General features: G+C 34.6%; 1 protein-coding gene across 9 annotated transcripts in view; it reads left to right on the forward strand.

Annotated features, from left to right (window-relative positions):
- The window catches only part of LOC130452397 (telomerase-binding protein EST1A), a 90,575-nt gene that overhangs the window by 30,893 nt on the left and 37,782 nt on the right, over positions 1-21,900 (forward strand). For all 9 annotated transcript variants that reach the window (XR_008910963.1, XR_008910966.1, XR_008910969.1 and 6 more), the window contains 2 exons: positions 17,410-17,674; positions 20,572-20,672. Coding sequence is in view for 1 of the 9 variants with exons in the window: in XM_056791652.1 (XP_056647630.1) it covers positions 17,410-17,674; positions 20,572-20,672 (366 nt within the window). In the remaining 8 variants the exon portion in view is untranslated. The remainder of the gene's footprint in view (positions 1-17,409; positions 17,675-20,571; positions 20,673-21,900) is intronic.

A 21,900-nucleotide genomic window follows, 5' to 3' on the forward strand; every position in this document is an offset into this window, starting at 1 on the left:
AATTGCCTACGTTTCGATCCTTTATTTGATCTTCATCAAGGCTAGAAATATATGGTACATTAAAATTCAAACTTGTTTATCTTCCTAAACGTTTGAATTATAATGTACCATTATTGACCATATATTGACGTCTTAAAAAACTCGTAGAAAGTCTTATTTTGGGCCATTGGAAATTTCAAATTAGGGAGACAACATCAAAATTGGAGTTATTCTAATTTTAAGAAACCATTATAATTTTAACTGGAGTTGAATTGTGGCTTAAAGGCCGCTTGGTATGATGAAAGACAACGTGCAAGAAATTACATGCAATTCCTTGAAAGATCAAAAAATTACATAGACGAATATTGCATGTCGTTTGACATTATGCAGGTCTCTTCCCACTGCATCATGGTTGCCACTAATCAAAATTTCAAATATAAAAGTAAACAATTTCCTAACCACAAACTTTATTTAATATTTTGAGGGCAGTTTAAAATTGAAAATAACAAAGTTATTCAAAGTAAACAAGAAAAAAGTGGCCAGTGCATGACTGGCAATAATTATATCTGCTGCTGCCTTGCTTTTCGAGCCTGATGGACAGTTTAGTTAGTGAATTAGACGAGAAAAAATAGAAAAATTAGTTGAGAATGGATGAAGTAACATTTGAAAAACTCCCAAGGAAAATAAAACGTAATATTAGCAGATTAGAAACTCATTTCCGCATGCTTTTGAACAAGAAAAATTGCGTCTTGCATTGAATTCCACGTTGTCTTGCATCATGTCAAGCAGCCTTTAGAAGATGTTTGTTACATTATCATCATCATTTAGCCTGTCTGCTGGAGATGAGCCTAAACTAGACCATTTTGCTCGGTCTTGGATTCAATTGGAAGATATCGCTTTCGAATCGTCCCTTATTTCTCTTTGACCATTTATTATCTAAAAAACCTTGCGACATTTGTGACTTCTTCAATTGCATCTGTAACTTTTATTGTTTGAAGTTTTTGGTTCTAAGAAAGGTCAACTAATGAACTGATGTTAGATCTATGTGAAATCTCGACAGTGAAACTCGACTGAGGCTCGGTGATGGTTTGAGGATGGGGGACTTCGTAAAATTTAAAGGGATTCTGGAGAAAAAAAGGTATAAAAAATATTAAAGGAAAATGTAGTATGTTCTCGCCTGCGCTTGATCTGCAGATAATTAATCTTCCAGCATGACAACATTTCCAAGCATTACTCGAATCTGTGCAAACAGTATTTGAAAAAATTGGAAAGGAAGAATGTACTGAGAGTAATAATTCAACACGATTGAGTTGTTGTGGGATACATTGTGGGCAGGAAAGTAGTGTCATAATTTCACTTCACATCTTTAGAATAACCTGAAAAACTAATGGATCCATATAGACAACGATTATTATATAGATAATAAATATAGATAATAAAAGCAAAAAGGGGTTGTTTATATGATTGCCTATCATAAACTAAACGTGCAAAATGGTTGAAATTTTCGTGAAAATGTATATTATTCAATTTATATTGATGAGTTTAGGCTATGGTCGGAAATTTTTTAAACAACCTTTGTACATGTATACCATAAACTGCTCATTCGTCGATTCCGTTATAAATAATAGACATTCACATACATCTAGATAGCCTTGCCTATATAATGAGAGTGACCGACATAACCGTACTTTTTGGCGAAAGCGCCTCTATAAGAGCACTAAAAAAACAGTAAAAACATCATTTTAAAAATGTTAATTTCGAATGTAATTGTATATCCGCGGAACGGAGATAAGAAGGGGAACACTCAAAAGAAAAGATTAAATCTTGTGGCCGTAACCTTGCCAAGGTTGTTACAATGAGTTGAATAACATTTCTAGATGATGAAATAGCGATGTTGCCAAAATTATATTTTCTATTTGTCATTGTTGAGTTTACGTTAACGAAATTAAAAGTTTAATATATAAATAATACTGGTTAACAAAAATTTACCTTAATCTGTAATGTAAACACTAATATTAAATATTGAATGTACTAGGGGCATCAAACAATATGTGAATGAAAAAAATTGTCACTACTGGTTAACAACAACCTATTTGGTTCCATTCGTTTTTCAGGATATTCCAAAGATGTGAAGTGGAAGTTGGGATACTGATTTCTGACTTCCCTGTCCAATTTGCCCCACAACTCAATCGTGTTCAGGACCGCCAAATCATTTGACTACATTTTCTTCCAATATATTCTTTCCAACTTCTCAAAAAGATGTCTTGGTCTAAAAAGTATGAATCACTGCACGTTATTGCATCTTAAAGTACTAAACTTCAATCATAAACACCAAAGAAATAATTCACAGTTAAAGAATAATAAACAAATCAGCCGGTACTTGCCATTGTTAACTTGTCACCGACAAAATCTGAAAATGCGCTTGTTCAATCTAGACCTCAAAAGCCCAGTTTGTTTTTTTAACAGAATCAAACAGTCTGTTTTTTTGACAGAATCAAATCGCGTACTAAATTGTTTAAATCATTTTGTGACAATAAGTGTGATTCCTTTGAAGTTGCTGGTTCATAACTGGGGTCACTATCGTCAGATACCTTATATTACAGACTTTGAACAAGTTCCAGAGTAGAATCCAGACTTTCTAATCGATTTGGAGGCTTTGGCACAGGGTCTGTTAGCCGAAGACATGTTTGGAGACTGGTTATGTGTTTGGAATTGGTTGAAATTCCTTTTGTTTGTGTCAAATAAAAATAATAATTTACATGACCTTTTGGCTCGGTCCAAATTATTGGTATAGTAAATAGAATGTCTGGGTTCTGGTTCTTGTTTAGCCCATTCTAATAGCAATCTCAAACGTTATACAACGTTCATGTGTAATCCAGAATTTATCTTAATTCCTTAAAATAAATCTAAAAGTATCTAATTATCATTATTCAGTTAATGATGTTGAATTTAGACGCTGAGATATAAAAGTTGATTCTCCATACACATAACAAAAACGATTACAAAAAAACTTGGACGTGTTTGAAACAAAGTTCGTGTAGCAAAAACAATGTTTAGCGGTGTAATTAATATACAGGTTGTCCGAGTATGTGTTTTTCATGAATGTTTATAGCGATTGTAAATTTTTTTTTACGTTTCGGTAAGAAAAGAAAGAAAAAACCATCAAAATTACAGGAAGCACATCAAAAGCTGATTAAGCCTTAATAATTGTAACTATAAAACGAAAACAGATGTATTTATGAAGATAGATGCTGTTCTGCTTTAATAGCCCGTACTTAGTTTGATATATGTTTCCTATATCTGTACTATGAAATAAAATTTATGTACAGAAGGAAACTTAAATTAGCACTACGTTCGATAATTTACTGCTACACACGCAAAAACATTTTGAAAAAAATTTAACTACTCCATTCACCGAAATTTAATCGGTCAATATCTTTTATTTGTTCCTTGCTAAACTTCATTAAATTCCATATAAAAATGAAAATATTAGCAAAGTAATTGATGTTTCAGTATTATTTAATAGTCAAAGTAGAGATAGAATTACATATCAAGAAATTAATCTCCTATCCTAGCTAAAATATCAGGTAATAAATATTCTATAAAGAAATGATCGTCGTTATTGGCGCCAGTCGAAGCGTCTGGTCGATGTACCTTTAATATTGGAAACTGTTTACTAGAAATTTAATTTTTGATAGCCAGCTTCTTTGTATACTATTACGAAGATAGTACCTGGAATTTTGGAAAAAAAAATAGATTCATTTTTCAACGTAATCTTCTTTTAGATCCATACACTTCCATTAGCAATGTTCAATAAGTTCGTTACCATTTTTAGAATAAGAATTGTCGAACTCTTCAAAATAGTCATCATCAACTGCCGACATCATTTCTTCATTGTTGACAAATTTTTGACCACAGTGCCATTTTTTCAAGTCTGGGAACCGAAAATAATCCGAGGGGGTTAAATCTGACGAATACGATATATGAGATGGCAATTCAAACATTAATTCATTAATTTTGGTCATTGCAATGACAGATGAGTGAACTGGTGATTTCTCTTGATGAAACAACATCTTCTACTTAGACAAATGCTTGGTATCTTCGCTCGAACGTTTCGTTTAATACTTGCCGTTGATATTTTCTCATTTCAAGAACGATCTTTGCCTTCGGAGGCTTTATATCTGTGAAACATTGCCAAAAACTCGATGGAAACATCTTCACGACGATGCTTTTGTTCTATTGTGAGCACACAGCTTTCTGATGTAAAAAATTTCAGTTAATATGCGATATACGGCACTACTATGTCTACTAGCTTGCACACTTTCAGTCGATGATTATCCAGTACCGCTTTGTGGATTTTCTTCAACATTTCTGGAGTCATCACCTCATTTGGTCGACCACTACGATCCTGGTCTTCGTAGGTCGTACGGCCTGGTTTAAACTCTGATAGCCAATATTTTACTGTTAATAACGAAGGAGCAGTTTCATCCAGAGTAGAATCTAGTTCAGCTTTTGTATTGGTTGGCCTAAGATGATCAATTTTTTCCACGTTCATTATTGTTGGCTGCCAAACAAATACTAAACAACGTGGAGTCTTCAAACTTGAAACAATCCAGGTACTCCTCGTATTGTCTATTGTGAATTATTTTGTCAGTAGTCAGTGGAAAAGAAAGGAATTGCTTAGAACTGCTTTGTGCATGTGACAAAATGTTAGATAATACCATTCTTCATTTACAAATATTTTCTTGATTTTTTGGAGAAACAATTTTATCTCGAAATTGATGTGTTCCATCTACCTCACGTTTCGTAAATGGGGACCCCAACCAATGGTAATATATTGGTTGTATACAGCAGTTATAAGGCCTATTGTAACGTAATCTCCAGTAATGTGGTGGCTATCTATGGAAAAAGAAACCAACAACAAGAAACTCACGAAAATATAGCACTGGGAATCACAGATGTTAGAAGTACCTCAAATGAAGCACTAGAAGTTTCAACAAACGCTCTACGGCTGAGAGGCAACAGTTATGGGCATGCAACTATTCCGCAAGAAATGGATAAAGTAGGGCAGGATCTATTGACTTAGAACATGGTCTATATGATCAAGGATTTCAAAGAAACAAATGCAGTGTTAAACAAAAACGCGATGCAGTCTCCTGGATTCGTGATATTATAGTAAATCTCTGATAAGAACCTGGATACTATGAAATGTAAGGGACCTCTCAAGCTTAAAACGGGGGGAGATTATGGGGGAAGAAACGGTTGAAGTACCGATGGAATTGTTGAAAGATGCTGTTGTCGAAGGAACCAAAACCAAACGTAAGGATATATACTAAAACTGAAATGATACACGATATCCAGAACGATTTGACCAAAGATTAGTGAAGAGAAAACAAAAAAATTGGGAAATTTACGATTTACAGAGTCAAATCCCTCGTTTTTCTGGAAACATAATGAAATGTGTTATTTTAAACGAACATATTTCTTAACTTTTCTTTAACGAGGCTGTAACTAATTTTAGGTATTTTCCTATCGGCCATTATTTGTACAAGTATGCGGTCACATATTATATCGACCGTTTTTACAGCGGCTTTTTTTTATCTCGCTAACTCCAGTTAGAAAGAATTAAATCTTTTGACTGCGAAGTCATGTTTTAACAATTCGATACGGATTATAAAAGAGAAAGAACGCGGTAAAAAAATATCGTTTCTGGCGCATCGGTACACAATGAACCGTAATGTTTCGCCCGGGGATCCATTCCGAAATTTGTAAACACCAAATACAAAATATTTTTAAATGATATGGTCCAACAGGAAACGGCCTTGGTGAAACAATTATTTAACAGTGGCGCAACAAACAGACATGTGGAATAGTAATTACGCCTATTTCTGTTTAGAATATCTATACACATTGTCTCATCGAAAACTACTTTTTTTGATGATTTTTTTTTTCACTATTGCATTGTGACGATATAAGCAAAGAAAAGAGCACGAAATGATGCTTTTTATCCTTTCATAAATATCTTATTTGGAGATTTATGGTCTGATCAATTTGGACATTTAGGGGTAATAAACTTTGAATTATAAATGAATGCAAAAAAATCCCTATCGATTTCGTACATTACCACCTACCGATACGCCGTTCATCGTGATTTTGTTAAGAGGTACCCAGAATTGCAGCATTTAACGGAACAATGAATAGCTGACCAGAGAAGGAGTATTGTGAATTGCTTCCTGCACCCAAATTTAGACAATACCTAACCAAATATCGTCGATAAAGTGTCACTGGAAATGCACAACGTATTAGCGGAATTTGAGGGCACAAACCTTATACGTAGTCCAAAATTACCTAAGTTGAGGACTAACAAAAACTTTAATAAAATCATTGCAGGAGTCGATTCATTAATAGGAAGCCTCTGCAACGACTACACGCCCGAGCGATTTTATTCACTTATTGATTGTGGAGCTGGTGCAGTACTTCGTCTACATAATCAGCAAATAAACGTGACAAATATCCGTACCAATAACACCAACAAAAGAACTTGGTGGTAACGCCGCCTAGAACGTTCCATCGGTACCATTGTGCACCATAGAATTGTACACAAACCATATCAGAAAATAATGAAAAAACTAGGTACTCACATACAGCATCCGGAACATCAACAACATTTGAGTGAGTATATTGATCTGCTTCAGCAGAAGTTGAAAGCGAAATCCAAACGTTTATCAAGATACATTAAGTGTACAAAGAAGAAGCTACAGAATAATATTTTTCATAGCAACCAAAAAGTATTTTGCAGGAAACTACGCTCAATAAAAATACCCAATCAACATATACCATCGAATCAGATGTTGGAAAAGTATTGGTCCTCATTGTGGTCGACTCCCAAAATTTACAAGAGAAATGCCAAGTGGATATCAGCCGAAGAGATGCGATTAAATGTTGTTCCGATTCAGTTTGATGATCTGACACTGACGTAATCCAAAATACTAACAACTGGAAAGCACCGGGAGTAGATAATATCCAAAACTTCTGGTATAAGAAATTCCTGAGCCTGCACAGGGAAATAGCGAAGTAATTTTCTCACTTCCTACAGAACTCAGAAGATATTCCAACGTTTTTAGCACTGGATTCCACTCATTTGCTTCCAAAGAGCTGCCATACGAATGACTCCACTTAATACAGACCTATCACGTGCCTACCCACTTTATATAAAATACTTACAAGCTTGTATCACTAACAGAATTTATAGGCACGTCGAGGAAAATAAACTTCTTAGCAGAGGAACAGAAAGGTTGCAGAAGAGATCACCAAGGGTGCAAATAGCAACTTATAATGGACTCTGTGATACTTTGGCAAGCACAGAGAGATCACCGGAATGTACAAACTGCTTTCGTGGATTACAAGAAAGTGTTTGATAGTGTACTTCATTCTTGGCTTATCTGCAGATTTATAAAGTCCACCCAAGCTTCCTTTCAATCCGATTCCGTGGTCTCAATCTGCCTACTCCACGCAACGAATTACCCCTTTTTTGTTGATTCCTAGACTTCAATCTGCCTTCACCTTAGAATTTCACGGAGGAAATGAAAAGCTGAAACAAAAAAATATAAAATGATATAAAATTAACACAATCACTGCTGGTCTAACTATATATGCTTGATGATATTATGTGCAAAAGTGGGAAGAATTTTCTTTTTTTCGACATTATAATAGGAGGCATCTTCCTGTTATATTCTTACGTCTTATATATATATATATATATATATATATATATATATATATATATATATATATATATATATATATATACCTAATATACCTAATAGTGTCAAATTGTTGGGAGTTTCAGTGTTGAAAACCTTAATTTTGGAAAAAATCTATTTACGTACAGCTTCAATTTTGTTATAAACACATTGTATGCGATGTGCCCATGAGAAGTTGCCGAGTCACATAAATATCGAAGTATTCAGTTGTGTCTTCTTTTTTATTTATTTTTTTTTCGAAGGGAGTGTGATTTCATTCGAACGGCATGCTAAAAAAATAATAATGAAAGATCCACGTAAGTGGTTGGAGATTCGTAAAGCAACGACTCTTAGTCATCAGACCGCAACGGAAAAACACAAGACATGTAAAAGAAAACGCAAATGAAGATTATATACATAAATAAATTTAAAACAGGACGGACAATAATAATATGATTAAAAATTTGGAATTTTCTAAACAAAAAAATTGGGGTATTCGTATTATTTGTTATCAATAACGAGCGGATTTATTTGTGAAAAATTTTGATCAAATAGGCGCTTATTATGCACTAAAAATGAGGAAAGATTTTCAAAATAAGCACAAAAATTATATAAAGCTTCTTTTGGGCCTCAACTGAGGTAACCGGAGCATATTTATAGTGACTGGAAAATGAAAATTGTATACCTACATAAATTTCAAGGTTTCCATTCAAAATTTCGTAAATTTTTTCGAGGAATTGAAAGCCAAGCCGCCGTTTTTTTGACAAACGATAAATATTTTTTATTCACTGAATTACCAATGTTACCTGAAACTTTTTAAATATTTTCTTCAAATGTTCCTGATGAGGATTTCCTAACTTCGCAGGACTACTATAGCATCAGCTCTAATTCTTCTTCTGATTCTTTTCTTAATATCTTAAGATTTATAGCTCTTTCAAATCCACGTCGATATAAATCTGATAATATAGAAGCCATTTGATCGTATCACGTGGTAGAATTAATTCTTTATTTTCCATGTAATTCTCAAGCATTGCTTCCGCATTGAAAAATTTTTTCCATCTTTAACTTTAACAGGAAAGAATCTTATTCACATATTCCCACTATATTATTTGGCATTTAAACTAAGATAGATTGAAATTTAGTTGGTTAACGATTTCATACTAATAATAATATTTATTTATTAAAATTAATACGTGAAAATACTGTATTTTTATCCCATTTTAAATATAAATTTATGTACTACCTGTAAGTAATAACTAGGACCCCGTCTTGGGATCCCGCCGACTGTCCCCGTTTGACCTTTGCAAGGCTGTTTCAAGGCCGATCGTTGGCCGATCTCACGAGTCCATTTATTCACTTTGCTCTCATTATGTTTGTCCTTTAGCTTAGAAGAAGAAAGAATCGTTTATTTGTAGTCTGTTATCTATCTATAAATAATACACACCTCTACATATATTTATATCTCTCTCTTTGTTCAAGGTGTGTATGTTTATGTGTAAGCCCATACGTAACGGCGGTTCACCATATTATACAGGGTGTAGCGCAGACAATCTTATTTGAAAGTCATATTGAATTTATCGCAAATAATTCTATAAATGGGTTTTCGAAAAAAGTTGATCTCTAAAAAAGGTAGAAAATAGTTATTTAGTATGGTACGAGATAGATGTTTATAGACGAGGCGACGAAGGAGTCGAGTCAATAATATCTAATCGAGTACCGTAATAATAACTTCACGGACGTATATCGCAATATGTTTTTTTTTTCGTACTGTTTTCGAAAAATAGCTTCAGATAGCTGAAGATTTACATCTTCCAGAAGCAAAGAAAGTTCATTTTCGAGGAAATTTTTGTAAGTTTCTCCATCAAGTCTGGACGGCAATTCAAATGGACCAATTAGTTCACCATTGAGGATCCCACACCACAAGTTAACGCTAAAACGTTGTTGGAAGTTTGATGCTCTCACTTCATGAGGATTTTCAATCGCCCACGTGTGGTAGTTGTGTATGTTAAAGATTCCACATCGCTCAAACCGTGACGCATCTGTCCACAAAATTTTATTAAAGTAGCCAGGATCCTCTCTCTCTTTTTGTAACATAGTTCGATAAAATTCAATGCGCAATTGGTGGTCCGCAGACAGTAAAGCTTGGACTCGTTGAATGTGGAATGCGTGGTATCCTTCTTCGTGAAGTATTTCTGGTTAGCTAATGAAGTGAGCTAACCTAACCAAGATATCATCTTCAGAGACTTTAACATCAATCTGAATCGACTGTGTCATAATCGGACATTGAAAATAGTGATTTTCTAGCAGTAAAATTGTTTCCTGTGTCAGTATTGCCCAGTCTTGCTAATTTAATTACACATTTCCTCGAACTTGTTCTAAAAACCCAAATAATTTAGTATCCAATGCGATTTAATGGATTTTCCCAAACGATAACTTTATTAAATTATTATTAACATAACTGTTTATAAAGTAAATTACCACAAGACATTGTTTAAACGTGAAATTAAAACTGCGATAATCGAACAAGTTTGCAAAATATTTGAGGTCTGTGTGTATATGTTTTGTATTGTTTTTATATGCCAACGATTACGTTTAAACGGGTTTATAGGTCAACGAGAACTGCTTTATGCATAAAAAATGCCATAAACTTTTAAATTTAACTATTTAAATGAAATTTGGCGTTTGTAATAGAAATGTATGTCTGTAAACACGTAAAAAATGCATTACTCTCCATGAATGTTAAAATATAAGAATATAAAGTTTGTCCAAAACTTCTTCTATAATCTAGTGAATGACAACCTTAAAAATAGTCCCAATTTGATTTACATGGTCTCAGTTGTTTTTTCAATTTCTGAAGCTTGCAGTTATCGAAAATTACCCACTAACTAAGTATTCCGTTTTCCTTCATTCTCCATTTACTTAACTCGCTGAAAATGGTGATATAAAAATTTAGGATTCGATGTGACTCAATGTCTCAGACGTGAATGATCTAATTGCAAGCGTGATTTGTCTTTTTAAATCATCTGTTGAGGTGTTAAGTTTTGTATACAATACTTTCAGGTACTGCCGGATATTAATTTAGTAATGGGGCGGTGCTTCATCTTGTTGAATTAGAATTATATTCACAGGGGGCTTGCTTGATCAGGATATAAGTTTTTCAAAGTTGTCACGACATTACTTTGAAGCAATTCTATAAATATATATCTCCATTCAAGTTGCTAAGGCTTAAACGAAAATAACTAAAATTTTTAAATAATATTAGTAAAAATTTTGTTTAATTACTTTCTCATCAACAAATACTTGTTTGAGCATACCAAAGAACAACTAGGTAAACTTAATCTCGTTTATTTGAAATTTTGAAAAAAAAAATTAATTGTATATTTTTAATGAATTATTATCTAATTTTCCTTCAATAAACTGCCAATTCTCACGTGCCTTTCCCACACTGTATAATTAATCTTGTAAACAACTAGATTAAAGTGTCAAACGAAATTTATTTCATAAATATCGTCGAAAACAACACGACATCCCTCGTAATTTTAATAACGTTTACGCCCCTGTTTTAAATAAATTACATTCCAGCTTAACTAGCATTTATGTTCTCGTTTTCATGATATAAATAACACACGCTATACCTACCTTTCTATTAAACATTTTATATAAATAACGAGTTCTGGGAAGTAATCGTAGACAAAAATGGCACTAGATTGTCTAAAAATTGATCAATCTATCTCTCGAACATTCATTTAAGTATCTAAATGAAGATACACTATTTTTCTGTAATTCTTAGATTTATCTTCATCCAATAAAAGGTAAAGTCATAGCTGTAGACCAACAGAAATACCACCACTACACCAACACTCACAATTACACTGTCTGATATGAACGTTTCGATAACCAAGTTATCGTCTTCAGAGACTGAAGGTAAATTAAAAACAGTTTTTAGTTATTGGTGATGTAAACAGTATGAATATCGCCAACAGTTCCACAAATTCCAACTTAGTTGGTTAACAAAAAAAGAACGAGCCATAAACTTTTGCCAATATATGACACAAGAAACATTAAATTTAAATTGTACTATAGCGTTAAGATTTCCGGGCTCCAGATCTTCATACAGTGAAGGATTCAGAACCTGTAAGAACTGCAGACGGAAAAGACGCAGTAGTAAACGACTTCGTGATTCTTGACAGATTTCTTTGGCGTGAACGACTTTATTATTCGTTCAATGATCTTTCATTAATACTGAATCGACCTGTATTCATGATAGTAACAATAAATTTTTCTGTGTAATTTGACGCATTTGGGTAGATTCAAAATGTCTTCGACAATCAGATTACATCACTCAATAAATCGTGTGACTGACACACAGATGGCGCTGCCATTGTCAAATCCATATGACGTTAATGAAGTACTTTCAAAAGATTATGTTTAAAATTTAATGACATTTCGATTAGTCAGAAAAAAGTGAAGCTACTTTCGCTATTTTCAAAAGAATGGATTCAAAACGATTTCGTGTGTTGATATATCATAGCTTCTTGATGAAAACGAAATACTGTACAAGCTCAGCAATGGCTTCAAAAGTGTTATCCGGACTCTGAACCATTAAAAAAACCATTTGTTATTGGTATATGTAATAATGAATGAAACAAGGATTCAAAATGATCATCATCTGAGTGGACTGCAGCTGATGAATCATGTCCGTCAGCTGGGAAGGTTATAGCTTCAGTATTTTGGGATGAGCATGGATATTCTTCATCGACTAACTCCATAAGAGTTGTTGGATCGTTTGAAGTCGATGGTAATGATGGTTAAAAAGCTTTTAGCCATTATCCATTCTGAAGTGAATAAAATCCTACAAGAATTGATGAGTGATGGCATCACCAAGGCATGTCTTTCCGGAACACTACAGAAATTCAAGTGTTTAATGGTTTTATCTCTTGTGCTTGATTATACATGATAAAATTCACTTGTGCAACAACGAGAATGATTCACTCTCACCAGATTGGGTTCCACCAATCCGCGAATAACCCATTACATATCTGAGTTACCTATCAATTGTTCCATTTAAACAATTCGATTGGTGACTGGCCTCCTACTCGAACAGAAAATCCGGAATGCACTTAATATATGTAGGAAGAAAAAACTGCAGAGCTCGTCGTCATCTGGAGTGTAGTGGAGAGTATGTAGAAAGAAGAAACTAGATCTCGTCAACTGGAGTGCCCACCACCTACACTTAGGCAAGCCTCATAGTATGCCTAGTGTATGTAGGAAGAAGAAATTGTAGATCTCGTCATCTGGAGTGCCCAACACCTACACTTAGGCAAGCCTCATAGTATGCCTAGTGTATGTAGGAAGAAGAAACTAGACCTCGTCAACTGGAGTGCCCACCACCTACACTTAGGCAAGCCTCATAGTATGCCTAGTGTATGTAGGAAGAAGAAATTGTAGATCTCGTCATCTGGAGTGCCCAACACCTACACTTAGGCAAGCCTCACAGTATGCCTAGTGTATGTAGGAAGAAGAAACTAGACCTCGTCAACTGGAGTGCCCACCACCTACACTTAGGCAAGCCTCATAGTATGCCTAGTGACGTTAAAACACATTTAGGCGTATGGATCGGAAGGCTTATGTACCTAACGGTGACTAATATATCTTTGAAGGATGGTGAATCAAGGAAAGTCTTCAAAAATGTTTGCTAGGAAAAGGATTAATGGAAAAGAAGGATAGAAGTCAGATGTTATATAATTTAGTAATTCTATACTCCTCTATGAAAATTCCTCAACTCCGCTACTGTAACAAGGAAAACTTCCTGACGGGAAAGTAATATCCCGATAACAGATATTAAGCTGTTACTATAATCATCTACAGGGTTGGAATTTAAAAATGCGCGAGCTACGTTTGAGCGTTTGAAATTAGGATTGAATTTTTATCTGTCGGAATTACTGGTGTTAAGAGATATTTATTTTTTTGCTATTAGTAAGGGCGTAGATAAGATAAAAATGATGCGAGATTTTTTTGAAATTATAAATTATAATTAGAGTAAGTGGATGCAATGTAGTAGCTAGCGCGCAAGAGGAAATAGATTAAGATTGTGGGTAATTTTATAGTAAGTTTTTCCATATTCCTTCATTTTAATCTAAATTAGATACCATTAAATGAATGTATCATTCACTATAGACAAGTTAATAAAAACCAAAGCTTTTATAAATTAGAGAAAGAAATGTTTGTTTGTATACGAGGTATAGCCACAATGTAAGCTCCGTTTCTAATTCGCGATCGCAGTTTCGAGCATGCCCGGCAGTTATTCTGATTCAAGTAGGAGGAATGTACACAATTTTCAGATCGTTGCTGCTGACATGTTCTTTACGATATCAGTCTTTATTGAAAATGCCCCCGTTTGTGAAATCAGATCTCTATTTCGGTTTCTAAATGGTAATTTATCGTCATATCTGCGACGTTTACGGACAAAATGCTGTTCAATGATTAGAACATTACTAATTCATGAAATTGTTACTGGAAAACTGAAAGTTCGAAAATTTCACGTTTACGTTGTGAAGCCAACACGAAAAACAATGGATGATCAATGCACTTTAGTTTTTCACACTTTACTATGAAGACAGTAATTATTTTCTTCCTCGGATAGTCACTGGAGATGATAATTGAAAATTTTGGTGCAAAAAAGACATTTTGATGATCGATTTATTACCATGAGGTGCAACAATCAATGCCCATGTTTACTACAAGTTGTTTTTCCAAGATCATGCCCGACCTCACACTGCTTAAGTGACAACTAAAACTAACGACTTTCATCTCTTCTTACAACCTTTCTTGGTGATCAACGAGCTGAAAGAACATTGTTGAAAACATAGGCGGCAACCTTCTATGAAGAAGACATACAAAAACTTGTGCCACGCTATGATTAATGTCTACAAACTTTTTAAAGCTACACTACCTTTGAAAAATTTTTCCAACCCCTTAATCCGTTGTTTGCTCATACGAGCACATGTTTATATATTGTCGGTGAGTGCGACAAGTTAAAACTTGCAAGTACCGACTGATTTGTCTATTATTCTTCAACTGTGAATAATGTCTTCGGCGTTTATGATTATAATTTAACCTCAGTTAGCCCAGTGAGATGTAAGAATGTGCTTTTCGGACCAAGACATCTTTTTGTGAAGTTCGTTCAAGAATTGTTTTGGTTCTCGCAAATGAAAACAACGAACTATCGGTGCATTAATCGCAACTCTTTATAGTCTAGGTAAAAGTAACAGAGAATTCATACCTTGATTAGTAAACTTGATGGATGATGATTGATGGATGGACGACTTACGAGCCCAGAGATCAAAGATCAATAAATCTAGAAAACTATCTTTGAATACTACTTTCTACCGTGAAAAGGAGATTGGGGGAATGTGGCCTTTTTGGGAGGGTGGCAGTGAACAAACCTGTTTTAAGATGTCAAAATCAAATTACGTGGTTGTATTGGGCTAACCAACATTAAAATTAGAGGCATAAATATTGGGAGAGAGTTTTATGGAGTGTTTGTGTGCAGGTTAAAATAAGGATGGATGTTAGATCCATGTGTAATGTCTACTGTAAAACAAGGCGGAGACTCGGTGATATTTTGGGTATGCTTTAGAAGAAAAGTGACTGGAGACCAGATAAACAGGAATAAAAAGAATTTTACAGAATTATGGCTGTAATAGAGAATAAATAGTCGACTGAAATAATAAAAGCAAAAGAGGGCTGTTGTTTTATGTATCACGCAAACTATAAGGAGCGCAAAAAGCTTTGAACGGTAGTGTATTAGAAAACTACTTCAAAAGTAGTAGATTTTTGTACAATGAATATTTTTTCTGTAACTGTACACGTTCTTTTTATATATTCAAACGGAACTTACTTTGTGAATATATCTCGAAATTATGTATGACCCTGAAGATCTATTGTGTCCCCGTTTCTTGTCGTAGCATGCTTTAAACATCTGGGATGGCTCTAGCTGTCTTAGTTTTATATTATACGCTCCTAAATGTAGTCTCCATAGTTCCGTAATCTCTTACACTTCGAGAGAGTGTGGTTAGAGATAGAATGCAGCGCTCTTAAAAGTCGAAGTGGACAATTTCATTCTTGACGGGTTTCTAAAGAAAACTCTAATACAAATTACGGTATTGGTAAAACACGTTTTAGCTGTATTTTCGTTGTAGAAAACCGAAACCATGGTTTTGATTTGTCTATAGTGAGAGATTAGCGCGATTTGACGCTTTATTGAATTTTAAAACTTCATTTTTGTTAAAACAAAGCCTCGGATACCATTTTAAGAAATCTTTTTTACTTTGGAATTTGATTCTAGTTCAAAAATATTAGTTTAAAATTTCTTATTAACCGTTGTTAATGTAAATGTTTTTTTTTTACTTTCCACACGTTTATTTCATATATTTACTCATATACGAAAAAAGAAAATTGAAATTATAAATTTCTATCTCAAACATTTGCATGTGTATAGCTCATTTCTTCAACACCATTTATGTAGATAGAAATACTGGTCTATATCAGCGACCTCTACCACTACATCATAAATATTATCTTCGGACATTCCGAACGTTGGTCGTACGCAACCATGGCGCCGGCAGACCTACCCATCACTTGATATATCCACCAGCCATCGCGCGGGAACCTTCATTATCATTAGTTACTTTTATTTAATATGAGAAGCTGCACACGCGTCGAATTTAACATTTTTACTTTTTCGTTTCATTACACGATCCATACAGTGGCGGAACTACAGAAAAAAAAACGGTTTGTAACTAGAGCAGAATCAATGCGCATGCCTGATTACGTAATCTGTACTCACACGATAAACATGAAGTTAGTTGCGTTGAGTAGAATGTAACGATTATTTTTACTGTTTTTCTTTATTTATACCAGTAGATACTATCCGTAGGGTGAATTTATAAACACTTCCTTTTATTCACTTAATTTATTTGCTCTACACTTAACTAATTTATTCAAATTTTTCGGTTACTTTTCTATTTCGTTCAGCTCACTATAACTATTTATCATGAACTAAACGCTAAACAAACTCGTTTATATATCCAAAAAGCGGGTGTCAAAAATTCTAGAAAATAAAGAAATAAAAGAAATGAATAGAACTTTCTAAAAATTAGTTCAAAATGTAAACAAAACGCCTACTATGATAAAAACAAATTCCGCGGTATATCAAACGCGCCTTTGCCGAATTTAAAAATTCCAATATAGCCGGACAGAACCGGCTGCACGGCTCACATCGCGGACTTATTCGTAATAATATGGAATATCACATTGCTACGAACGCTATTATTATACCCGATATAGACATTTTCGAGGCGGTTCTTAGAATCTAGGTAGACAAAGTTGACCATCCACACTCTCGATTTCTTCTATATTAACGTCCTTTACACAGAGCGAAACGAGTGAAAGCGAGCCCACTGTTCACAGCCTAGCATTTGACTTTCTTTGTTGTAGCCTTCTGGAGAGTATGGATCGGGCATTATAAGTAAATGTTATTAATATGTTTGCATCGTTCTACATAAATAACAAATCGAATATTACAATCTAAATCTCATACCAAGGTATGAAGTGGATCAATAGATTTGGAAATCACTAGATGCATTACTTCATTGTGGTACTAATTTTCATTTATATTTGATTACAGATCCCCAGTTACAATCTCAACCAGGCTACAGATCGGAACTTCAAGAACGCGCTTTGATCGTATCGCTCCAAATGTTCAATCTCATCTTGGAACGATGCGTTTCCATCCTACAAGACTACATTTCATCCCAAAAGGAAATTTGTCCTACTTCTTTCCCTCCAGACGCAAATGTTCTTTTACCGGCCGTCAAAATTTGGTGTGATTGGTTGTTATGTCATACCGGTATTTGGAATCCACCGCCGTCTACTCAAGATTTTCGAGTCGGGTAAGTTGATGATATTTATTTAGACGATTATATGAACTGAATTTTTTTATTGAATCTTGATTTGGTCATCGAATTCTTTCATCAGGTGATCACTAGATTTTGCCGATATCTTTCTTTTTAACTTTTGTCTATCGGGTGGAGACATTTTTTTTCCAATTTGGCGGCTTTGCTGTCATTTATTTTATCATATAGTTAGTGATACACTTCAAATTAATCTCCATTTGATAAAATAAGAAGTTCTGGTAGTATGTTTTAGAAAGCAGCTTTCAACTTTGGTTTCAAAAGTTTCTGACATCGAATCGATGACATCTAAGCGGCATGTTCATTTTGGAATATAGCTAAAAATAGCACCAAACTCCACCAGTGCTGTTCGGATGTTTTAGAAGCTGTACGACTTACATTGGATCACCAATATACTCCGATTTCGACGTGCTTTTTCGATCTTGGTCATTAAGGACGCATTACGAAGATTATAGATTGTTTTTAATATATCTTTAATCAGTTCTGGTAGACAATTTTCCGGAGCATCTTCATGGAATTCAACGCATTGGTTTCGAAAATCTCTTTGATATCGAATTTGTGACATTTAAGCGGCATTTTCATTTTGGAATATAGCTAAAAATAGCACCAAACTCTACCAAGGTTGTTCGGATGTTTTAGAAGCTGTACACTTGGACTGGATCATCAATATACTTCGATTTCGACGTGCTTTTTTGCTCTTGAGGATAAAAGACGTACTTTTCTAATTATATAAATAATTTTTCAATACCAAACTGTGTAGAACGAAGAAACTATAAACAAACGCACGCCACGTTGTAGTGACGCCCAAACCCCGAAGTTTTGATACGATATGACTATATTGATAATTTTGGGACAAACCTCGTATGATTGCTTCTTATTAATATTCTGTTTAAATCACTCGAGGATCAAAAACTTACAGTTGTTTTTATGGTGAAGCTTTGAATCGTTTTCGAATGCAAAGGTTAATGTCTCTCTATCTATTAAATAATAATTTTGTTCATAACTCAAAATTATATAGTCTACACATCTCATTAAGCATGTGACCGAACGTATATTAGTTGCGCTAGACTCGGCTACAGATTCATTACAAGAATTTTTGAAACGATTCGAAATATTCCACCAAAAAATAATAACCGACTTCGATTTCAAATATTTAATAACAAAATTTTTAGTATAACTGTGAAAACAAATTCATGTTTAAAAATTTTTTCACAAAAAAACAAAATTACCAATGTAAAAACATACAAGGGGTTTTGGGATTTACTCGAGCGCGTCAAATTAATAATCAGTGATTTTTTAAGAGATGTAGGATTTGATTTTGAAAAAAACCTTAACAAATTTAAAAAAACTGATGAAATCTTTATTGGAATCGATAGAATGATTAGTATAATTTAATATAATTATGTATAATTTAATGGTTGAAGATGATTTCATGCAAATGTTGCCCGCTGGTCCGTTTTAGATAGCGCAAGGTAAAATTTTGACACACTCTCTTCAACATATCGGTCGAATAAATGCTTCAATATTGGCTTCCAGTGCGTCATTCGTTGCTGGTTTATCCCTGTAGACATTAACCTTAACATGGCCCCACAAGACATAGTACAAAGACGTTAAATAACAAGATGTAGGGCCCCAACGTGAGATGAACTGTTAACTGAAGGCGACTCTCAATTTGGCCATAGTTTCGCGTGCCGTGTGGCAATTAGCAACGTCTTGTTGAAACCAAATGTCAAGCATGTCCAATTATTCAACTTTAGGCAACAAAAATCGTCAATCATCACACGGTAGCGCTCGCTATGCACAGTAACGTTCCGGCCATCCGCACCAAACATTGACTTTTTCGGGATCCATCGGTAGCTCTTGCATTGCTTCTGGCTGGTCTTCACTCCAGATGCGGCAATTTTGCTTGTTGACGTATCCATTCAACCAGAAATGAGCTTCGTCGCTGAACAGAATTCTTCGATAAAATCTCCCTCCAACATTGCGAGCGTCCATTCACCAAATGTTAGACGTTGTGGGAGATCGTGTGGCTTCAATTCTTGCACCAGCCGTATCTTATAAGGTTTTACACCCAAATTCTTTAGAAAAATTTTCCACGTAGGCCGACCAAACTGCCCATAAATTGGAAGAAGTGCGCGATGCACTTCCCTAAACGAACATGAATTTTGATAGTAAAATTCTGTAATTTGCAAGCTTTGTTCGATAGTAAGTCGATTCATGATTAAATTATAGACCAAACTGAACAAGTTTGACATTGACACATGACACGATTCACGTGTCATCTGTCAAAAACGGTGTTGCCAAAAAGATACCAGCAAAAAAATCACTCGTTATAAGGGGAGGAGGTGATTACGATCTAAGGAGTGCCAATTTCTCTAATTTGACGGTTTGAGCGCGACATAAGGGGGTAAAGGGGTAAGAAAATTGCAAAAAACATCAATGTATTAGTTTACAGGAGCGCAGTTGTTTTTTTTACTTGATATACTCCAAAAATGCATCTAATAAACATAATTACAATCAAGAAATTGCTTCTAATGAAAACTTTACTTTAATCATCAACACTTTTAAAGAAAATGTCAACAGTTTTAGAAGAGGTTTAATACGAATTACTGTCAAAACAAGCTTATGCGTCAACTGCCACTGTCAAACAAGGTCCACGACTTACTTGTCGTACAGTAAGTTAACAATAAATGAAGAATATCGAAAAAAATATGAGTGGTGTTTTAATTTTGTCTGATTGAGTTTAATTCGGAGCGCAAATTTTACTTGTCTCATCTGCTATATGATATTTAGTGGAATGATTTGGTTCCAATGTTGTTTATCAAACAATCACTTCTCAATATTTGACAGATCTTTGATAGATGATTCTGTTGCAGATCTCCCGGCGATTGTTGGAGCAGGTTAGCAACGTTGATGAATCTGTTAGAGCCGATGGACCAAAGTCAGGCCGTTAACTTTATCAAAGATCCGCAAGAAGGTAAGCGAAAAAAAATTATTTTCGCGTTTAAACCGAAAATATTATAAATATAGAATATATTGAACGGTTCTTTCTCGAAAATGTTATCGAATAACATTCTTCGGTATCGTTTAGTTGGAGGTCATTAAAGCACATTCTCCAGTAATTACCCACTACGAATTATATTACCGTTAAAGTAGTTTCGATATCAATCTGTCGCTTAAGATTTCCGGTTATCGCCTGTACAATGAAAAATTCGTAGTAATGAACTGAGGACTTTAAATAATTGCCTTATTTACATTACAAACGTAAACATTTCATTAGAATTTTCAATAACGTTATTGCAAAAAGCAAAAATTCAACTGAGATAATAGTATTTCGACCTATCTCACGATTATTAGTTTGGACGAAAGATCTATTCAACTTATAGATCCTGAATTCTTTGAAAATCCGGCTCGAAGGACCAAGTAGATCGGGACTTTCCAATATGTAGCACTCTTAGGGTCTTTATAGGGGGTCCGTGGTCACTTTTGCGGTTCACAAGTGTTGGTAGATGTGTCCGACTTGTTGTAAAACTCTAAGCGATTGTTCGATGCGTAAAAATATGTTTTATGCATGATCTTCGGAAATAATGTGAGTTCAGTCAACCTATCAGAGAGACATCATTTAAAATTGAACTTCGTGAGTGCACCGTTTGCTTTTGTCCTGATTATATCTTCCACCATGGATTGGCGACTCAAGTCGGGATCATTTAAAAAGCTGGTAGTTTCTCCAACGTCTTCACAGCTTGATTTCTTTACTCAAACGTTGCAATAAGTTCGCATAATACTCGCCGTTGATAGTTTCTCTTTTTTGAAGAATTATCCCACGCGCATTCCAAAAAGCGACGCCATCACCTTGCCTGTAGATGGAACGGTGTTTGCCTTCTTTGGAGCCGGTCCTCTCTGTTTAGTTCATTGTTTCCGATGGGTTTCGAACTGAATATTACTAGTTAACTCGCGCTTGATTGACAAGAATCGCCAGCGAATTTCAGGATACTCCTTTAGAATAAAGAGTCGGTTCAAATATATTTGATATGAAACTAGCAATATTGTTGACTTTTATAACATGTGGAATTCTCTTTGAGGCCATGATGCTTTTCCCAAAGATCTTTCTTTGACTTCAAAGGTACGATAACTTGTATCAAAATTGCAACTTCACATTATCTCCGATAGCCAAGCTATTGAGTACACTCAACCTCAACCATGGA

Source organism: Diorhabda sublineata, chromosome 1, assembly GCF_026230105.1.
Source record: "Diorhabda sublineata isolate icDioSubl1.1 chromosome 1, icDioSubl1.1, whole genome shotgun sequence".
NCBI lineage: Eukaryota > Metazoa > Arthropoda > Insecta > Coleoptera > Chrysomelidae > Diorhabda > Diorhabda sublineata.